A 21,652-nucleotide genomic window follows, 5' to 3' on the forward strand; every position below is an offset into this window, starting at 1 on the left:
AATTTACTCATTCAATTAAATCTTGCCCTTTTAACTAGCAGCTTATTTCAAGGTACTAGCTTAATCAAAATATTTTGGGAACACCCAATCTTGGAATACTCTTCAGAAATAATATCTTATATACAATGATTAATTTCATTATTCTGTAGTCACATTTCTTTTGCTGTCTAAGGTGGTATGATCGAGTCTGATCAGCTCCTATATTTACCACTCTTGGTTTCATCTGATGCTTGGTTCTTTCCAGAAACAAATCTATCTTCAAAATTACCACTTTAGGTTTTTAAAAATTATCATAGGCTCAAGGGAATCCCATGAAGTCCAAAAATGTTTTAAACAGTGGCAATACTGTTACAGTATGTTTACAGATGGCAGAGGTGACAACTTCAAAAAAGGTAACACTCACTTGTGTTGGTTAATTCTGATGTTTGTTTAGAAACAAATAAGCAAACCCAAAACCTCTGCTCTGCTTTATCATCCCTTCGCAGGTTTTTATGGATCGTTTGATGATTATCTCGCACACTGCTTACATTGTAAAGGTGAACCCATTTTTCAGAGTTTCATTAACATTTCATTTGTTTATATATTATACCTCCAAGTACATGATAAAAACTCCTTAAAGGCAGGTCCTTATTCATTTTTAGTGTCTTCCACAGCACCTCAATTACTGCTAATAATAGTTAATTAATAATTAATACTTTACAATTCCAAAGCATTCCTAGAGATGTGATCTCCTATTTCTTTATACAGTCCTGTGAAGTAGGCATGTTCCCTATGATCTTTAATCTACAGTCAAGAGAAAGTGGAAGTCAGGGTATAGAGCTTGCCATTCTGGACATATAGTAAGTGAGCTAACAGGCAGACCCAAGAGCTATCTAATCACTTTGGGGATTATAGGGGATGTAGTGGCTTTTTTTTTTTAAATCTATGCTGGAGATGCACTTTTAAGGAGCCAGTGCACACCCTGACTGCCATTTTTCTGGAGTTGATAGAGGTTAATTACATGCCAGAATCCAGACTATTCATCCCATCATCCATGCTTTTAGCCATCTGGGCCTTCTACAAGCATAGGCACTATGCAGCTTCACTGTTTTTTTTTTTTTTTTTTTTTTTGGTAGTACCTATTCAGATTTTTTTCTCTTGACTTAAATGTAGATCTTAACGAGATTCTCCCAGAGGCTGATGTTTGGGAGGAATTTTCTTTTCTTTCTTCCAAATCTCTGGGATTTTTCAAGTATTTATAGAATGAACACGCATTGCTTTAAAAATTATAAAAAGTTATTGTTTTATTTGAGTGATTTAGACTTAGTAACATTTGAAAAAATTTAAACAATTGTAAAGTTTTACAAAATTTAAATGCTGTATAAGAGTATTCTTAGTTCATTTTCTTTCAAATTGTAGCATAACTATTGCATATCACCTCTCAAATGTTACCTTTTATAATCTGATTATCTTCCTCTACCTCTTTATAACAAACTATTTATTTTCAATGTGGGAAAAGGCTCACTGCGTTCTAATGGAAACTCCAGGTGACTTCCACATATTCCAGGTAACTTCCCTTTCATTTGTATTCTTCCACATCACTTCCTCTTTCTTAAGCCACACCTGAACTTTCCTTCCTTCTTTCCGTTTGTATGTAATTTGAGACGTATCCATTTCTCAGGTTTGGCGACAGTTCAGGACTAAGGGACAAGGTCACAGAGATTATAGACTGTTGACTGTGTGACAAGGCGGCTCATAAAGAATCTGGTCAGATGTCCTTCATTTGCCTTTAATTAACTACAGCTGCTTTTTATGTTGAGCGCTGATCTTTGATCTGTTTTCCCCTTCAGACCTCTGTGCACAAGGTAGTTAAAAACAAACTAAGAGGCCAATTTTAAAGACAAAAAAAAAAAAAAAAAAAAAAAGAAAAAGAAAAGAAAATCCCTCCGGGGTAATCAAGTGACAGTTGAAGCAGCCATAAGCCGTTAGCTTTATTCATTAGAGAACTTTAAACATGTCAAGAAATAGAATAATGTTCCTGCTGTTAGATCAGCATCTACAATGAAGATTACAACAGCTTTGGGACGCATGAGTGGGCAAACTTCTTGTGAAAACAAGTTTATTGAGGAGCATTTTACTACAGTGGCATAGAATCTAGCTTACACAGTTTCATGGCAGGGATATTGGTTCAATATGCATTGAGAAAGCTGGCCCTCTAAGAATGGCAGATTTACAGTGCAACCTCGCTCTAACCCAAAAGGCCCCTGCAACTAAGTTTAGAAAAACTTCCTGTGGTCTGCCGCTGGAATGGATGGCCTCTGTTACACCACACAGCTTTTGCTGAAGCATCTACTGTGTAGTACATGATCCAGCATAAATTTTAGTTTGGTAATGACTATATAAATCTTGAAATCTTTCACAGGTCTAGGTAATTGATATAATCTTTTGAATCAAAATTCCAATGCCAGTATAGCACCAATTTTTAAAAAATAGAGTGCTCCTTAAAGCAAGAGCTTAAGAACTGTTTTGGAAAGGAGTCCATTCTAACCATATCGAGGTGGATTTCCTGTTGCCATTTTTTTCTTCTTTACTATAACCATCATTATTTGGGGGCCCTTAATAATATGAGAGAACATTTGATTTGAAAAGGAAGATCAAGGACTTCCCAGTCCTTAATTTTCACCATGCATGTTCAAATTTTATGGTGGCTCTTCCTCCTCATAAGTCCCAGAGAAAAGTCAGCCTCATGCAATTCCTTGTAACCTATGAAATTTAAGAGAAACAAACATCCTCCTGTATTTCACGATTTTCTTATCCTTAAAAGTAACATTTTTCCTCAGGATAAAACTAGGAGGCCCTTTGTGTTGCTGATTCCTTTCAAGTTCTCCAAAATGATATGTTATCTGTCCGTCTATCTCTTCATACCTATTGACTTGTGCTTGGTCAAATTATGAGTGAGGGCAAAAACTTTCCCTTGGCTAGAATGGCTTTTCCTCCATCACATCACTTGCCTCTTTTTTGGCTCTTTTAATCACGTCATGGGTCTTGTTGCCCTTCAATATTCCTGTTAGAGGACATTCTTTTCAAGGACAAAAATTCACTAATAGAAAAAGCAATGTATATGGAAAATGTAGACACTGCCCTCAATTGCCTGAATGTTTATCCTAATTATTCTGTATTTGAAGTTTGAAAGAACTTTCTAAGAACAAGAAAAGGGGGAGGTGGCACCTTATATATTTTCAAAGCAGAATGATTATACGCTCTTAAGATTTAGAATTAACTTCTATAGAGTAGGGACACTTATGTGGCCAGTTAGTCAAAGGAGGGGAACAGAAAAACTAGATTCACTATTGGGTGGGGAGTGGCACAAGTCCTTGTTATCAGCTCCAGCCGGTTGCAGCCTTGTAGGAAGGTGACAAAGGCTGCCAGATATTTCAGTTTTTCAAATAACCTGGAAGTCTGATTTTTTAAAAAGAAAACATCTGATTTCTAAATGTTGACAGCCATTTCATTTTAAAAAGAACACTATGCTAACTGAACAAAACACATCTGTAGACTATTTTCTGAAGGCAGTGCCTCAATCTTCTTTTCAATGCTTACTGCTTGGGCAAGCGATATGACATGGTTTTCAAAAAGTTGACGGAAGAGTTCTGAGCTCCTTGTAGATGACACTGTATAATCAGAAAAGTTCACACAAACTGATTTAAAAAATAATAATAATGACAGCAAAGTTAGGAATCACAAACGCTTGTGTGGTGATGACTTACAGTGTGCTTTCACACTCTATTTCAAGGGATCCTCAGGACAACCCTGTGGATTAAAACAGTAGGACTATTGTTTTTATTCTCATTTTACAGATGAGCTCAATGAGTCCTTCTTGATCATTTTAAGGATACAGAATCTTTGGAGAAATTGTTGAAAGTCATAGACATCTCTTGCCATAAAAATGAACATTAAAATAAAAATTCAGCATATAATTTCTGGGAGTTCATGGAAACCTTTTCTTTCCAAAGTCCAACCACAGAATAAGAACCTCTGGAATAAGTGATCTGTGAAACTTGGTACAGAATTCAAACTGAGATTTCCAGAGCCGCGTGCTGTGTGTGTGTGTGTTTCTACTACATGATGCCTCCCTCCTTAGAGAAGGGCATGGCTGAGACAGCGGCCACCAGAGTAGAGCCTGCCCAGGCTGAAGAAGCATCCCACCTGTGCCACCACCACTGGGATGTCTGGACTCTGAGATGAGGCTGGGACCGGGGAGGGTGACCTCAGCAGTGCAGCCGGAGCCCGCGTCACCGTAGTCTCTGGAAAGCTTCTCAGGGTTGCCTACAAATCAGAGTCTTAGAGTTACAAATAGTAATAGCAACAACAAGAGTAGCCACTCTTTATCCCATGCTTGTAATATGCCAGGCACTGTTCAGAGTGCTAAAGTCAGTACAGTTTACCTGTATCACACAGATAAAGAAACTGCTAAACCAAGATATTATTATCCTGACTCTGGGTCTGACACTATTAACCACTCTGTAATACTGCTTTCCTTTTTAAAAAATACTTTTATTGAAGTGTAGTTGATTTACAATGTTATGTTAGTTTCAGGTGTACAGCATAGTGATTCAGTTATACATACATTCTTTTTCAGATTTTTTTTTATTATAGGTTATTACAGGTTATTAAATATAGTTTCGTGTGCTATATAGTAGGACTTCATTTATCTGTTTTATATACAGTAGTGTGTATCTGCTAATATCCCTCTCCAACCCTCTTTCCCCTTTGGTAATCATAAGTTTGTTTTTTATGTCCTTGTGTCTAAGTTCATTTGTATCATTTTTTAGAGTCCACAAATAAGTGATATCATATGATAATTGTCTTTCTCTGTCTGACTTACTTGGTATGATCATCTCTAGGTCCATCCATGTTGCTGCAAATGGCATTATTTCATTCTTTTTCATGGCTGAGTAGTATTACATTGTGTAAATATACCACATCTTCTTTATCCATTCATCTGTCCGTGGACACTTAGGTTGCTTCCATGTTTTGGCTATTGTAAATAGTTACTGCTTTTCATTTTAGAGTGAGCATACTGGGGAGAGGAAGGTGCAGGGGAAGATCCTTTAGTCGTCATCATTCTTAAGATGTATGATACTGCAGAAATTTCTGAAAAGTTAATTGTTTTTCCTTTTAAAACACAATGATTTTTTTTTCCAGCTAGCATGGATTTGAAAAAAAAAATACTGTGTATTTAAGAAGGTAAAGGAAAAACCTTAATTGTACCCAATCTAGTGTGGATTTTCATATGTATAATATCAGCCATTGCTAAACTCTTGTTAAGCTGCCAAAATCAGTGATAATCTGTGTAATCTTCAGTGTCCCTTAAAGGCCAGTGATACCAAATTCATTTACAACTCAACTGAGTATCCAATATTTCCAAACCTTTGGGGAGTTCATACATTATGGATTTAAGTTCTTCACTTTTCATGCATAGTGTTATATGAGTCATATAAAATGAGATAGTTGCCAAATTGAAATGAGCAGATGCCAAACATGAATAACTTACACAAGATACAGAGTTAATCATATTTTATGTGAAAAATTCCAGTATTCAAGAGTATATCCCTTAAAAGAAGTGCATAACTTTTAATGAGTTATATAACCCCCTTGTTAAATGGATAATCTTGGAGTTTATGGAATAGAATGTTTGTTATGCACACAGTGTATAGAAGATTAATTTGCTTTGTGTATGATACTTGAAGTAGAAACTTAAGCTTCAAGTGAACATCCAAAATGGAGAATTTGAATTTTTAAAAATATTTTACTGTTATTTAAATGATGGGAAACATAAAAAGTCAATTTTTTTACCCTCTATATTCTTGGAAGTAATTTCTACTTAAAAATTATTTAGGTTTAAAAGCAAGATTTTATATTGGAAATCCAGTTTAAGTACAGCAAACTCTCTGTTGTCAGTTGTTAAATATAAATCCCTATTAACTAGTACTCTAGGACTCAAAACTAAAATGAAATAAAAATTGATATTTTTTGGTTTATTGAAATCAGGTGAGGTTCTAAAAGTATGTGGTCTAAGTGGTTTGTCTTAGTATCATTACTAAGTTTGGCATAGCATCTTGCACAAAAGTGTATCCCAGTGTTATTACATGAGTAACATTTTATAAAATTATATTTTTAATGCACAATTATGTATAATGTTTATGCTTATGAAATTAGTTCTCACAGTACATCTCATTCCCTACCCATTTTAGCTAATGGTTTACTATAATTCAGGGTAGCTCAAAATACATCATAATATTGCCTTTATCCCATATTAGTGGAGATTACTAATCTTGTGTAATTATGCCACAAACTTCTTACTTTCTATGTTTATCTAACTTCTGCTACTACTCCTTTGGATTATATAAAAGACAGTCTCAACTTTTTCTAGGGGAAAAAGTGTGTGATGTGTCTTTAGCTTATCACAGATCTATTTTTAAAACTTGCAAATTAACATATTTCCTTTCTTATCATTCCTTCCTCTTCTCCTTCCTTTCTAGCTTACAAGTCCATGCCTCCTAAGTTTTTCTTTGGATTTTCATCTCATGACCTAATGCCTTAGGTTTTTTTTTCTTCTTTTTCCATGAGGCAATGTTTGCACACAGCTGCTCTGTAATGTATAGCATATATTGGCTTGAGAATGGAAATTTCACTTCTGTAAAGTGGTTTGGGATACACTTTTGTGCAAGATGCTATGCCAAACTGAATTGTGGATTGTACCATGCAGCCAAAGTTACCTCTGCCCCCCTGGGAAACAGTGTGCAGTTTTAATAATCATGATGCCCTATTGCAATGCCTTCCAAAGTTATTATATAAACCTTTAAAACAGGGATTATGTCTTCCCTATTTCTGAACACTTTTCCTGATACAATAAATACTTAATACATGACAAGTTTAGGTGAGCCGGTGCCTTATCCACAAGTTAACATAACATCTTATGCAAGATATGTATATTTAAAACTTAAGCCATTTCATTTTCGTTCCAAGTCTGCTAATCTCACAGGAATATAAAATAACCAAACTATAAACTAGAGCTCCTAGTAGAAAAGTGTTTTTGGAGATGAAGTGCAGTTAATTAGTCCCAGTAGCATTGTCATTGCATGGTTAGCAGTGTGGAAGAGGAGTCAGCTACTTAGGATTAAAACTTAATTATTTAGATAAGGAAGCAACTAGTGTATTGTTTAAATATTGCAAACCAGTTTTATTTTCCAACTTACAAAGAAAAAGATTTTATAAAGAGATTTAAAACTCTGAAATTCTCTCTTCTATAGCCCTCTATCCAGGGATACACATGTGACCAAATCCCCACCACTCAGATGTCCACAACCTCCTTCCCACAGTTATTGGGTCAGAGATTCACATGTGACCAAAATGAAGTCAATCAAAGCCCTGCCAATATTTTCCTGTTGGAACCAGCAGAGAGGAGTCCTGCTTGCCTCCTACATCTAAAAGATGACAGGACAGGAATCGGGGGCTCTGGGAGGTAGTAGAGCTCTCTATGTTAGGAAATCTCTGTAGTGGGAGTGAATAAAGACAAGCCGAGACAAGCAGATGGGGGAAGGGGAGAGAACGTCTTGGAGCCAGTCATCCCTGCCATTTCCCGTCATTTCAATCATGAGCCAAGAGATTACCTTTTGATGTTTAAGCTGATTTGTGTTGAATTTTGTCTTAAACAACCAAAAGAGCCCTGACAAATGATTTTTGTTGGAACTGACTACCTTCATGAATAAGAAAGCATTGTTTCTCTTAACACAAACCTCCTCTAGCTTTTCGCTGGTAAGGTGAAATAGAAAATGTGGAATATGTGTTCACCCTGGAAAAAGCCAAACACAGACGGCTCCTTATAGGAGTATCTTTCAAGTATCTTTCAAGTTGTGTGAAACAAATATTGAAAAATTAAACTCTGCAATGGAAAAAAAAACAGGATTATTTCACTTTTTAGACAATGACATTTTTGATTGCTCATTTTCAAAATTGTATTATGGTCCAGCTCAAGCCATTTCTTCCATATCAACTTTAAATCTCACATTCATAAATTCGGTTTTCATTATTCATGCTCTAAAACCCATTCCAAGGCAAAGGAAAGCCTTAAGTGCAGCTTGAGCAAACCCACTGTACCCTCACAGCCCTGGTCTCTCGACATACTTTATGATGTCACCCTTCTTCTTTCCGGGAGTGAGGGACATCCTCTCTCCTCCTTGGTAGTAAGATGAATTTAGTTCAGAAAAGTTGCCATTTATGAATTCATAATGTAGTTAGCAACTATGTGATGGCACTATTTAATTTGGCATTGGTAAGTGTCAGGATAAAGCTTAATTGTTGTATCAAAGAGACCCAACGACAGAGTGGCTTAAAGAACAAAAAGTTTATTTCTCTTTCATGTAACAGTCCTGATGGTAGTAGTTCAGTTCATCATGAAATCTCTGCTCCTCATAGTCACTCTGGAACACAGGTCCCTTCTAGTGGTCGCTCCACCATGCCCTAGCGCCCTGTCCTGTTATCTGTAAGGTGTAACTTGAGTTACTAACATACTGAAGTTCCAATTAGAGGGAAGGGGAAGTTAGTTATTAAAGAGGCATATTCATGGTCTTAATCTCTCTGACTCTCACATTCCGTGAGTGAGAACTTAGTTACATGGTCACGCACAAGAGATGATGGGAAATGCTATCTTTCCATCGTGGATCATGGAAGAAAGAGAAAATGGATTTTGGCGGAACTCTGGTATTGTTCCCAGAATTACAGTGGCCTTTTAGTTTCTACCGTTGTTTCACATGTCCCCTACATTACTTTATAAGAAATAAATGAAGAAATTGATCCTTGTAGCCTCAAAATAGCACATGAAGAAATTAGAGTTATAGCAGAAATATTGCTCTTCACTTTTTATTTATTCAAAAATTATCTGGTAGCTAAATTTAGTCCTTGAGTGAATATAGAAATAACACCTCTTTTATAAATTCTGGAAAATAGACATTATTAATTTACCTTTTTACAGATTGACAGTTCCTTTCATGATGTTATGTTTATTTGTCTATGTTTTCAGACTTGGTAGGCATTCTGTAGAATTTCAGAATAGATTGTCACAGTTTTAATCCTCATCAAGAGATTCTTCTAGGGAGGATGCACTTTAAGTTGCTTGACAAATGTTAGGGCTGCCTTCTCTAGAAAAGATGATTAATTAAAAAAAAATTTCATTAATTACTATCCGACCTTGCTTCAGATTATAAATAAGAATATATCCTTTTACTTTTGAGGTCTTAATACTGCAGATTCAAAATCTCTTAAAGTAGTTTTGTTTGGGTTCTTAAATAATCCATCTGTGGAGGCCTGTGTTTATTTGTATAATTATTTTAGTCAGTGTTTCAAATTTTATACATTTCTATATGATGTACATTGGCTATTAAGTATATTAACTGCTTAAGGTGTACAAATTCTGGTCCTTATAGGATCTTAATTAAATATTTGTCAAACTATAAACTCAAAGGAAACTTGAAGATCAAAAACAAAACAAAGACAGTATCTGCTGAATCGAGTTCAGGGAGTGGTGAATGTCCATTAGTGTATTTGTTCTTCACATACTTGGTGTTACTTACTAATAGGATCAACATTTTGTTCCTCCAGCATTTTTATTCAGTATATAGGTGATATACCATACCTTGTGCTAGATGCTGGAGATACAGAGAAAAAATTCCAGACTTTAGTTACTGTGTATTAATAAGAATGGAACTTAGAAGTTAACTCAATATTAACTCCACCTCTTATCTTTCTAGCTCTCTCCTCTAGTATCCTGACTCCAATAGGACCAAAAAGCCACTGCTCTGACCACCATGTCCTCATCCTCATTTGTCCTCACTGCCCTCCTTCCTAGCTTACATTCCATATTCAACCATTATAATCACTTCCTGGCACACATTCTTTATTGAAGTATAGTTGATTAACAATGTTGTGTTAGTTTCTAGTGTACAGCATATTGATTCAGTTATACATATATGTATTCTTTTTCATTATAGGTTATTATAAGATAGTGAATATAGTTCCCTGTGCTGTACAGTAGGACCTCATTGTTTATCTATTTTATATATAGTTTTTAGTATCTGCAAATCCCATACTCCTAATTTACCCCTCTCCCTCTTTCCCCTTTGATAACCATGTTTGTTTTCTATGTCTATGAGTCTGTTTCTGTTTTGTAAATAAGTTTGTGTCATTTTTTTTTTTTAGATTTCACATATAAGTGATATCATGTAATATTTTTCTGTCTCTTTCTGACTTACTTCACTTAGTATGAAAATCTCTAGGTCTATCCATGTTGCTGCAAATGGCATTATTTCATTCTTTTTTATGGCTGAGTAGTATTCCATTGTATCTCTATACCACAGCTTCTTTATCCAATCATCCTTAATGGACATTATGTTGCTTCCATGTCTTGGCTATTGTAAATAGTGTTGCTATGAGCATTGGGGTGCATGTATCTTTTTGAATTAGAGTTTTCTCTGGATATATGCCCAGGAGTGGGATTACTGGATTATAGGGTAACTCAATTTTTAGTTTTTTAAGGAATCTCCATACTATTCTCCATAGTGGCTGTGCCAAATTACATTCCCACCAACAGTGTAGGAAGGTTCCCTTTTCTCCACACCCTCTCCAGCATTTATCACTTGTGGGCTTTTTAATGGTGGCCATTCTGACTGGTGTGAGGTGATACCTCATTGTGGTTTTGATTTGCATTTGTCTGATAATTAGCTATGTTGAGCATCTTTTCATGTGCCTGACACACATTCATTTCTTTGCCTTCCCTCACTTCCTCATATTCATTTCACAAAAACCTCATCCTGGTTAAATATTACTCTGCCTACTCTGCCTGCCCGCATATAGCTGAATGTGACTACAGAAAATGACACTAAATTCATCAGCATTGGCCTTAAGTGGACCCTCAGTGCCACCCAGTAATCATACTACTTTCTCCCAATCCATCCCTCCCCTCACCCCTACAGACAGCTATTTCAAGACCTCCCTCTGCTCTTTCCAACGTCCCCTTTCTCATCCTCAGTCTCAGTTTATGATCTTGCTTCCTATTCTCCTGAGAAAATGGAAGTAAGCGGAAGAGAACCAACATCTATAACTATATACACAGTAGACACTCAAAAAAAATTTGGTGAATGAAAACCCTCCTGGATATATACTTGCCCAGCACTTAGAAGACTAAGATTAAGCACATTCAATGTTGTACAGTAGCAAGGAAACATACTGGGGTGCTCGTTGGGATGGAAGCCATAGAAGCAAATATTGTTTCTAGTGAGTTAGTAATTTAAGAATATTAACTGAAATCAAACATTGATTATTATTTAGGTAACGTTTCTGTGAGTAGTAATATATTCAATGCTATTACAACTAAATATTTGTGTTACGAAATCTGTCTGCTGTCGTGTTTATGTAATGTCTCACACTTTAGTATCCAAATATTGTTTTTCAGCTCGTACTTATTTTACTTGAAGTGCAGTCAGTTTTATTTTTGCAAGTTTTTCATGTGTAAGTAAAGATTAGCTTATCCAGACTTAGTAGAAATTCTGTGTGATTAAACTGTGTGGCTGCCTGCATAATTGAAAGAAGAGTTCCTGAAAATGAATCAGCTTTGTTCTTTTCCCCCCCCATAACCTAGACCTTGATAAAGACTGTGGTATAGAGCGATTTACCGAAAACACTTGACTCAGTAAGCTGGACTTCATGGAAGCGTGGCACAGAGGCTGGTGTGGAATAACAGTTCAAAACAAGAATTTGTGAACCAGCCAAATGAAAACCCAATGGCACAAACAAACAAAAAATAAGCCAAAAAACAACAACAAAAATAAGAACTTGTGTAGCTATGGTTCTTGGTCACTTGGCAAATTAAATACTAAGAGCTATCACTTAAAAGTATTAAAACAGTGTGATTAAATGAAGAAAACTTGGCTATATATGAATTAAGGCAATGGTGACAAATATTTTTAAAGTTCTAAGTGTTTTACTCTATGAAGATGAATAATATGATTACAAGAAGTAGTACTAATTCAAATAGGAAGAAAAGCATTATAATTTCATCCTGCATTTTCTTTGATGGTAATTGATGTTAGTGACTTTCTTTTCTAAGAAAGAAATGGCTACTTGTGACCTAAAAACCTGAATTCCTCACTAAGCAAGATGCTATGTATTTGCCCAAGGCCATCTGTTTTTGGACTTCCATCCAATGACTAAGGGCAAAGCCGGCCTTGTAGCCACATTTCCTCTCCTCCCTTTTAAGGTGCTTATACTCTTAGAAGAGGCCAGGAGAAAGAAGCTGTTTTCCTGAGAAGTGGAAGACTGTTGCTCTCATCACCAAATTTCTACGTGGTCTGGATAACAAAAGTATCTGCACAACAGCATGGTGAAGCACAGGTGTGGTTGGCAGTGTGACAGGCTGGCTGCTTTCCTTGGGTATCAGTTCCTAAGGATTTCTTAAAAATTCTGGTGTAGGATCATAATTCTTATTGTTAAATTGTTGTGAACAGAGAATGTAAGCTAAAGATTAACTTATGGCACCTTTGGAAAGTTGTGACAAGCAGAGTTAAAGAGCTTCTGGAAATTAAATGCCCTCTATAGACTATACTTTTAAAATTATTTGAACCTAATAGACTGGGCAACAGAATTTGTGGTTAGATTTGATCAGTGTTCTGCTGGTAAATGGTTAACAATTGGCTCTCTGGAAAACAAACAAATAAACAGAAACTCTGATTTGTAGTCTTTGCCATTTTCCCTAGTGTGAATAATCCCATGATGGCCAGTTTCAAGCTACCAACTTGATGCCATTTAAATACATGGTTGGGAAGAGAAGCATCCTGTCTGTCCTGTATGAGCCTCTTCAGTGCAGCACTGGAGGCGTGGGCAGTGGGGACTGAGTTCTGTTTCTGACTCTTACGACAAATCCTTCTTTCTAGGCAATTCAATAAAAGAAGAAAGAATGACCAGTGCTGTAGATGTTACCAAACTTTTGAAGAAACTAGAATTTAATTATTCCAACCACTGAAAAAGAAGGGCTAACTATGTGATGTGATAGAGGTGCTTATTATTGCTACAGTGGCAATCATACTACAGTACATAAACATATAAAGTTAACATGTTATACACCTGAAATCCACATAATGTTTCATGTCAAATATATTTCAGTTTGAAAAAATGAAGTCCTGAGGCAGAACAAAATGTTTTTTTCTTTCTGGTTGATGGAGAAGTCCCCAGAATTGGGCAAGGCTTCTGTTGAGTAGAAAGATAGGTCCTGGCACTCGGCAGACATATCATAGAGTCCTGATCCCTCCTTCAGCTGCCCTTCTGCATTTTGATAAACTTCTACTCTTGAAATGCTGGTCAGCTTGAACATTTTTTTTTTTTTTTGCTTCAGATAAACAAGATAAAATGCAAACTTTTTCTAAATGTGTATGTATTCTATACACATAATCTGTTAAACAAATGCCTCTCTTTCTCTCTCTTCACAGTTCCTTCTCTTTAGAGACATTTTATACACTTCTAAAGGTATATTAGCATCTGCCAACCGAATCCACAGTTTATTCTCCCCCTGGTGTTTCTCTTTGCATTACTGATTGTCTTAAGGCCCATATATAGCAGTTAGCTTTCCATAAAAGACAAAGATAGCTTAAAACTGGACCACGTATCTAAGTGCACTTGGAGCTTGCTTGGGATCTAATATAAAGCTTAATTACAAAAAAAGGAAAACAAAAGGATAACTTCCATTGAATTAAAGTAGGAAATAATTTTTAAGTATATTACACTGAGCTGAAATTGAGTTAAAAATACAAAAACTTTGTTTACAAGTGAGATTTTCATTAGTTTAATAATTTTCAACCCCTCTGTCTTTGCACTCAAAGTATGATTTTAAAAATTCACTAATTTTTAAATTCTACCTCAAATTTTCTTGCTACCTGTACATTATCTACCATGATTTCTAGACCATAATGTATGTATATGTTTATAACTCTGAAATATATATTTCTAAATTCTTAAGTCAATGGAATAATAAACTCTATGAGAATAAGAAGTATGTACCAAGAAAATTACTGTTCTCCCTTTACATTTGTGCTAACAGCCATTGCTTAGGGTTAGTTTCTTTAGAAAAACACATGCTAATAGTAAACTTCCATGAAAATAGTTGCTTCAGAATTTTTAAGGAAGGCTATGACTTGCCCAGAAGCATAACTTTTAACAACATCTTTCAAACCTGCCAAATAACATTGCCGATTTAGCCAATTCAGTGCACATAATATTAATTTACTGTGCCACAAAGGTGACGTGCCTTAACTGTTATTAGGGGAAAGTATAATGTATCTGATGTCTCTTTATGAGTCTCATATTGCTTATAATTCAGTAGGGCTACCACGTTTTCTGGGCAGGCTATCAAGTAGGATGTTGTAATGATTTGCTTGACTAGTAGAGTAGATGAAAAAATATCAGTTCTGTCTGTAGCTGTTCTATTTTTGAATTTCAGATTTGCACAGTTTGAAACCATTTATTCCTCTGTGGTTCCCTTTAAAAACAAAAAACTATTCTTTTATTTTTAAAGAGTTAAACATGTCACACAAAATCAGTTAAGGTAATGGTTAGAACAGTGTCTTTCAGAGAACAAAAGGGAAGTCTTAGATTTAATTTGAAAATGCCAAGGAAGGATCTGTAACACAATGCAAATTTATTTGGTTTGATAAAATGAAAACATAGGTCTTCCTTGTAACTGACATCTTGGGGATGCTTGAATGCCTCAGTTCTCTGTCTGTACTGCTGTTCCTTTGCATCTTTACGCAGATGTTGAGATGCTTTCTGACTCATAAAATGTTAGTTTAAAAAACTGTCTATGGAATAATCCATTCTACTTAGAGGATAGGTACAAGCTGAGAATATTTCAGTAGACTTACTTCCTATTTTGACATTATCATAAATTCCTTGAATGAGTGGGCTAGTTCTCCTTGTATACACTAAATTCTTCAAACGTCGTCTTCTACACACCACTGAAAAGGAATCCCCTCCTTGTGGCAGGCTTATTTTACTATGTAATTCGGTGTCTTTTTTTCAACAGATATTTATTGAGCAACTACTAGATGTCAGGCATATTCTAGGTATTCAGTGTGTGCTGGTGGACAGTACGGACAAAGATCTCTGCCCTGGTGAAGCTTGTATTCTACTGAGAGAGATGGGAAACATTAAACATAAAAAATAAGTAAATAATGTAGTATGTTAGAATTTGATAAGTACTATGGAAAAAGGAAAAAACAGAGCAACATGAAGTTTTATTAGTGCTGGGGTAAAGAGGAGCAGGCCTCTGTGTTAGAGCAGTCAGATTATTTGCTGACCATGTGAGGGAAGTTGGCCAATTAGAATCTGGGGGAGAAGCATTCCAGGCAGAGGGAAAGGCTAGCACAAAGGCCAAAAGCTGAGACAGTCCTGGCATGTTTGGGAAACACCCCAGGCCATTGTGGCCAGAGTAGAATCAGTGAGGGGGACAACAATGAAAGAATTGGTGAGAGAAGATATGCAGGCCCCAATTATGTATGTCTTTTCCCTGAGTGAGATGGGGAGTCATTGCTGACCAGAGGAATGTCATGGAATGACTTACATTTTAAAAAGGATCACTCAGGCTGTTGGGTGAGAACAGATGCAAAGGGTCAAAGATGGATGAAGGGAGACCTGTTAATGAGGTGCTGCAGTTAATCAGCTGAGAAATGATGATCATGACAACCAGAAAGGGGGCAAGGGCACAGGCAGTAGAGGAGGTGAGAGATGGTAGAAGTCTGCTTATATTTTGAAGTAGAGCCAGTGGATTGGAAGAGGGTTTTTAGAGAAAGAAGAGTCCAGGGTGATTCTAAGGTCGAACAGATTGGCTTTTGTTTTGTATTTTGTTTTTTTGAGCAGAGGTGTAGGGGAAGATGGCCAGGAGTCCAGTTTTAAACATGTGAATTTGGAGATAGGTATTAGATATCGAAGTGGAGATGTCAAACAGGGCAATCAGATATTTAAGTCTAGACTTTGCAAGAGAAGTCTGGACTGGAAATGTAAGTTGGCAAGTTGGCAGCATATAGATTGTAATTAAAACCATGGGTTGGCATGAGATCACCAAGGGAGTGAGTGTAGATAGAGAACTTCCTGAATGTATTTCATGTATTTAATGTTATTTACTCAATGGGCCTATAAACTGAAATACTCCCTCTTCTTAAAGAGCTCATGGTGTGTATTTGACTACACACTTTCACAAGTGCAGGAGATGCCATTCACATAGTATAAAATGTCCGGAGATGAATATTGCAATGGTTAGCATGGGGGTCAGAGGAGCAGTGTGGAGAGACAGGTATATATTTCTGTATGTTACTAGCCATAGTACGGTGTCATAACTGCTATTCTTGATATATGTAATGGAATTGTCATATAATATTGGTAATGTAAAATGTAATATAACTGGTATATGTCATGGAATTTTAGAGAAAGGAAATGTGGATTGACTCAGTGATAAAGAGGTGGGGTAAATTTAGATGACTCTGATCTCAAATGATATATCTTAGAACAGATGAATGTATAGTAACATTGTGTATAGTTAAAATCAAAATTAAGACCTTAACTGAAGGATCACTCAACATTGTCCTTTAATAATGTTCAAGTCTACTTTTGGGCACCTAGTTTGCCTTCTGCATTTCCCCATCCTATTGCTAAAAAGCTTACTGAAGCCATTGCAGCAACTGCTCGTGGGTGAAGGCAGAGGTGGACAGGAAGGAGGCACAGGAATGACAATAGCTTTCCAGGTTTCTGTACTTTAGGATTCTGTTGGGAGTTAGCAGAGGTGGTGTGTCCCCTAGTCAGTCGGGCACCCTCCATTGTCTCTTTTCTGTGGCTCAGGTTGTAAAGGGATGGGTAAAAAGGTGGGTTTTCTGCTTTATGTTGTAAGCGTTCTAAATCCGCAAAATGGAAAAAAAAAAGTATCATCCCATCCTTTCTGGGAAGTCATGCCTTTAATGTGATTTTCTACTCTCAGCTCTAAGGAAAAAGGATGCTATTTAGTCATCCACCAGTGGTTTTTGACAAAGTAGGTGAAAGTTGTAGACAATGCTTCCCAGTGAAATAGATAGATTTTAAAATTTTTGAATGATCTTTACAGAAATCACAGAAGTCAGCCTTGTGACCTAGCATGAATAATCTCAAATATAAAGCATACCCAGGCCACAGATGAATTAAAATTTTACCTAAAACTTAAAAATATTTGTCTGTGTTTTCTGTTGTTCATTTTATGAGAACCGTGACATAGTTCCTTGATGACTGCTGACAATTTGGGATTAAAAAGAAACAGTTACGAAAGACTAGAATAGATGTAGAACATAAATAGCAACTTTCACACTATAAATAGCAACACTGAATCACTGGGCCTGAAACTTAGTTTCATGCATGTTGCTGTTCTCTGCTCATTGTTTTCCCTTTACCTGTGAGGTTGTTCTCAATGTGTCACTCCTGTGTCCACCTTTGAAATCCTTCATCCTATCAGGCACCCTTGACGTTGCATCAGGCTGTGTCCCGGCATCTAGCATAATACCCTGTGTGCACACAGCTCTCAAGAATCATTTGTCAGTCTGTTAGGTGCTGAACCATCTCACGTTTACATAGCAACTGAACATCTGGATATGTGATCAACAATATTGCAGTCCTACATTCAAGTCCTTCCTATGCTTTACTGTGTATCATTTTAACCAATATTTCTCTGTCCTTACTTATTTGTTCAAACTAATGAAATAAATGCAGAAGAAATATCTGCCAGTTCAGTTTATCTAGAAAATTAACTGGCATAGCGGCATGTGCAGTAACCCTAATCAGCATTAATTTATTTATTCAACAAATTTTTGTTGAGCTTACTGAATGCCAGCTATTGTACAAAATGATTCATAAGTGAAGGTGAATAAGGCAGGTAGAGTCTGTCTTCATGGAGCTTTTAGGAAATCAAAACAGTTGCAGAACCAGTAATAACACAAGTGCAGGGTGCTGTGGGAGCATCGAAGGGTACTTGTATCTGTTAGAATTAGGTTCCGGTACAAGTGGCGGAAAATCCAAATAGCAGCTGTTTAAAGGAAACAGAAAATTTTCTTCAACATGAATGTCTGGAGGTAGACAGCCCAGAACTCCATGATGTCAGGGACACTTCTATCTTGTTGCTATGCTGTGTGTGATCTCCATGCCCCAAATCACCCCACTGTGCAAGGTGGCTTCTCCTGCACTAGGTCCACATCCCACCGGGAGGAAGTAGGAAAAGGGAGGAGAGGAGCAGGCTCTGGAACTTTAAGGACTTCCTAGAAATTGCTCAAAACACTTTCACTTACATCCTTTTGGCCAGAACTTGGCCACATGGTGACCTAGCATCAAGGGAGGCTGGGAAGTGCAATATTTATTCTGGACAAATAGGAAAAAAAGGGGATAGATACAAGGGGACAATTAACAGTCTCTGCCCCAGGATTTCTGGGAAAATAGTTGCCCAAATTGAGACCTGAAGGTAAGTAGGTTTCTCAGAAGAAGTGCATGTGTGTGCGTCCTCGCAGGAGGACAACATTCCAGAAAGAAGGAAAAGCCCAGAGAATTGAACACTGAGAAGAAACTGTTCTTTCACCCATCACAATGTGTCCTTGCACGATAGTGTTTGTTCTCTTCTAGATGGGCATTGACTCATTCTTAGACGTGCTTGGGACTCTGGTACCTCCATGCTGTGACGAGAGAGGTGGTGCATTTACCAAAGGGGAGAGGGCTGAGGCATCAGTGCTCATGTGTTTGCATGTTAGTCAATGTGATTGGGAGCAGTGGGAGGATTAATGGACAATGAGTAGACTGCTGGGAGAACACATTAATAGACATTAACATCACTCCTCTGCTTGAAATTCCTGCTTGTGCCAGAGCTCTTATAAAGAAGTAGCCACTCACATATCTTGCTCCCATTGAAAAGACTTTCGTCTTTTGCTGTTAGCCTCTATTATCTGTCATATCCAAAGTCCCAACTTTTTTATTTGAATCTTTATAGCTGAGAAATCAATAGAGTCAAGTAAATAAGAACCAGTATTTATGTAAGTGTTTATTGGGCTTTTCTTTATCATCTTTTAGGTCTTGTGGAAATTTGCCTGATGCATCCTCTCGATGTTGTGAAAACCAGGTAAGGTTCTGCATGAACAAGTTTTATTGACTTTGGCTGATATCCAAATTAAGATCTGTCAGAACACTAAATGCTAGAACTTGTCCTAGGCCGGTAACTTCTCCCAATAATGGCATTTATATTTACTTCTTAAAGAAAATACTATCTGACAGATAAAATGTGAACAGTGAAAAGCATTTCTAGATAGAGGTCATTCGAAGGTATATTTTACTGCCTTCACATGACAACCACAAGGTATGATTTGTGACTAAACTGGTAAGTGAGGGGAATTTATCAAAATGAGGTAAAAAACTAAACTTTAGTGAATTATGACAGCAGATTTCATTTGGCATTGCATATAACAGATGGCTATTTAATAGTCAGCATTTTGGTGTGGGACTCCAAAATTTCAAGTGAACTTCTTAAATGGTGCTTAAAGAATTTATTCCTACAACTGTGTCAATGCAAAATGCCGTATTTCCTGGAAAATGCATTTGCCTTTAAAGGGAGATACAAATCAAGGCAATATATTAAATTTGTTTACCAAGAGAAAAAAAATTGTGGGTTTTGATGTGATCAAGAGCATTTTTAAAATTTAAATATGTGGCTGAATTACTGAACTCTCTATTTTTCAAATTAGAAGCTCTGAAAGTTTCCGTTTCTTTGCATTGTGTAAAACCTAACAGTACCATACCTAGGTTGGAGCTTAATAGCAAACAGTGCCATGAAAGAGTGATGGTCAAACAAACCCTTACTGCCACAATTAGGAAATACTTGATGAGTCAGGCTGACCATTGAATGGACATGTTTCTTAATTTACCTAAAGAGGCAACGGAATCTTAGGCTGGTTGCTGAAAACAAAGGAAGGTGACTGTGACATGTAAATAACATTTCATTTCTGATAGAGGTAGAGAAAAGAATTTGACCTTTTTCTTAGTTCAGCTTGGGCAGCTATAACAAAATTCCATAGACTGGGTGGCTTAAGCAACAGACATTTATTACTGTTCTGGAGGCTGGGTAGTCGAAGGTCAGGGCGCCAGTCAGTTCGGTTCTTGGTGAGGACCCACTTCCTGACCTAGAGACAGTCACCTTCTTGCTGTATCCTCATGTGGTAATGGAGGGAGGGAGCCCTGCTGTCTCTCCCTCTTCTTATGGAGAACCAGTCCCATAATGGGGGTTCCACCCTCATGACCTCATCTAAACCCAGATACCCACCCCCAACAAAAGCCTAACCTCCAAATACCATCACCTTAGGGGTTAGGGCTTCAATATATGAATTTTAGGGGACACAAATATTCAGCCCATAGCAACCTCAAGTCACCAAACCTAAACAAAGAAAGAAGGAAATCAAAAATTATCTTCAAATGTAAGGTGTGTGTACTCCATGGACCATCTTTTACATAGGGTTCAGAAACAGAAAGCAAATCTCACTGGCATTTCCTTCTTCAGTCCCATGTTAACCTTCTTTGAAAAGTCAGATTATTGTTGTTAATCTCACCAAGGAATAAATTGTCTTTTTCATTTAATGATTATTTCCTAAATTAGCACAGTGTTCAAATGAGCATGAAGGAGAAATAAGAATGATTTAAATAAGACAAAAATTGACATTATGGTTACTTGTTCATTCATTCAATCCTTCATTCATCCATTTAGCAGCGTGTATTGAGTATCTAGTGTGTGTGGGTTCCAGACTAGCACTGCCCTCAAAGAGCTCAAAACCTTGTAAGTTAATTGGAATCTCATCACAATGAATTTCAAACACTGTATCATTTCATGGTACTGGATTTGAATAGAATACTTCTTGAAATGGATGTGCCAAGATATTGGGGCTGTATGTCTTCTTTGTTAAATAGATATTTTAATGAAAATAGCTTTCATTGATTGGCATTAGTCACGTGCTTTACCTAACTTCAGGGACCTTGAAGGAGAAGGGAACTAGATGCTGGATCATCATAACAATAAAAAGTATACTGAATAAAGACCCACAATCATAGAGTGAACTGAAAGCCCAAAAAATGTACAACTGCCTTTTTGTCAGAAGTGGAATATACAATATTGGTAGCATTTATCACCAGGCACTAACACACAGGTGATAGGGAGTGGGCAGGACAGAATAAATTATTGCCAAAATCTTCGCTATTATATTGTACAGGAAATGACTAGGTTTCTAAATAAGATAAACTGTAAACTGTGAAGGTTGATACATGAAACCTTGTAGCATTGGTGTTCTTTCAATGACATCCAAGGGCACTGGATTCTAAGTTGTTGCAGGCACTGTCAAAGTCAGGCGTGGGATACACCAGGCCAAATCTCATTTGCTTCACAGTGTGTGTGTGCGTGTGCATGTGTGTGTGTGTGTGTGTGTATGTATGTGTGTGTGTGTGTGTGTGTGTGTGTGTGTGTGTGTGTGCATGGCCTGTTTTTGCCTTTCCTTGGATATTAATCCTTGAAGGGTGGTACAGTGAATTAATCTGA

At 36.8% G+C, this 21,652-nt stretch overlaps 1 protein-coding gene across 8 annotated transcripts in view; it reads left to right on the forward strand.

The window, feature by feature from the left end:
* SLC25A21 (solute carrier family 25 member 21) overlaps positions 1–21,652 on the forward strand; it is a 421,620-nt gene that overhangs the window by 221,828 nt on the left and 178,140 nt on the right. For all 8 annotated transcript variants that reach the window (XM_074365611.1, XM_074365612.1, XM_074365614.1 and 5 more), the window contains one exon: positions 19,150–19,198. In XM_074365611.1, coding sequence (XP_074221712.1) covers positions 19,150–19,198 — 49 coding nt within the window. The remainder of the gene's footprint in view (positions 1–19,149; positions 19,199–21,652) is intronic.

This window comes from Camelus bactrianus, chromosome 6 (genome assembly GCF_048773025.1).
Source record: "Camelus bactrianus isolate YW-2024 breed Bactrian camel chromosome 6, ASM4877302v1, whole genome shotgun sequence".
NCBI classification, from domain to species: Eukaryota; Metazoa; Chordata; class Mammalia; order Artiodactyla; family Camelidae; genus Camelus; species Camelus bactrianus.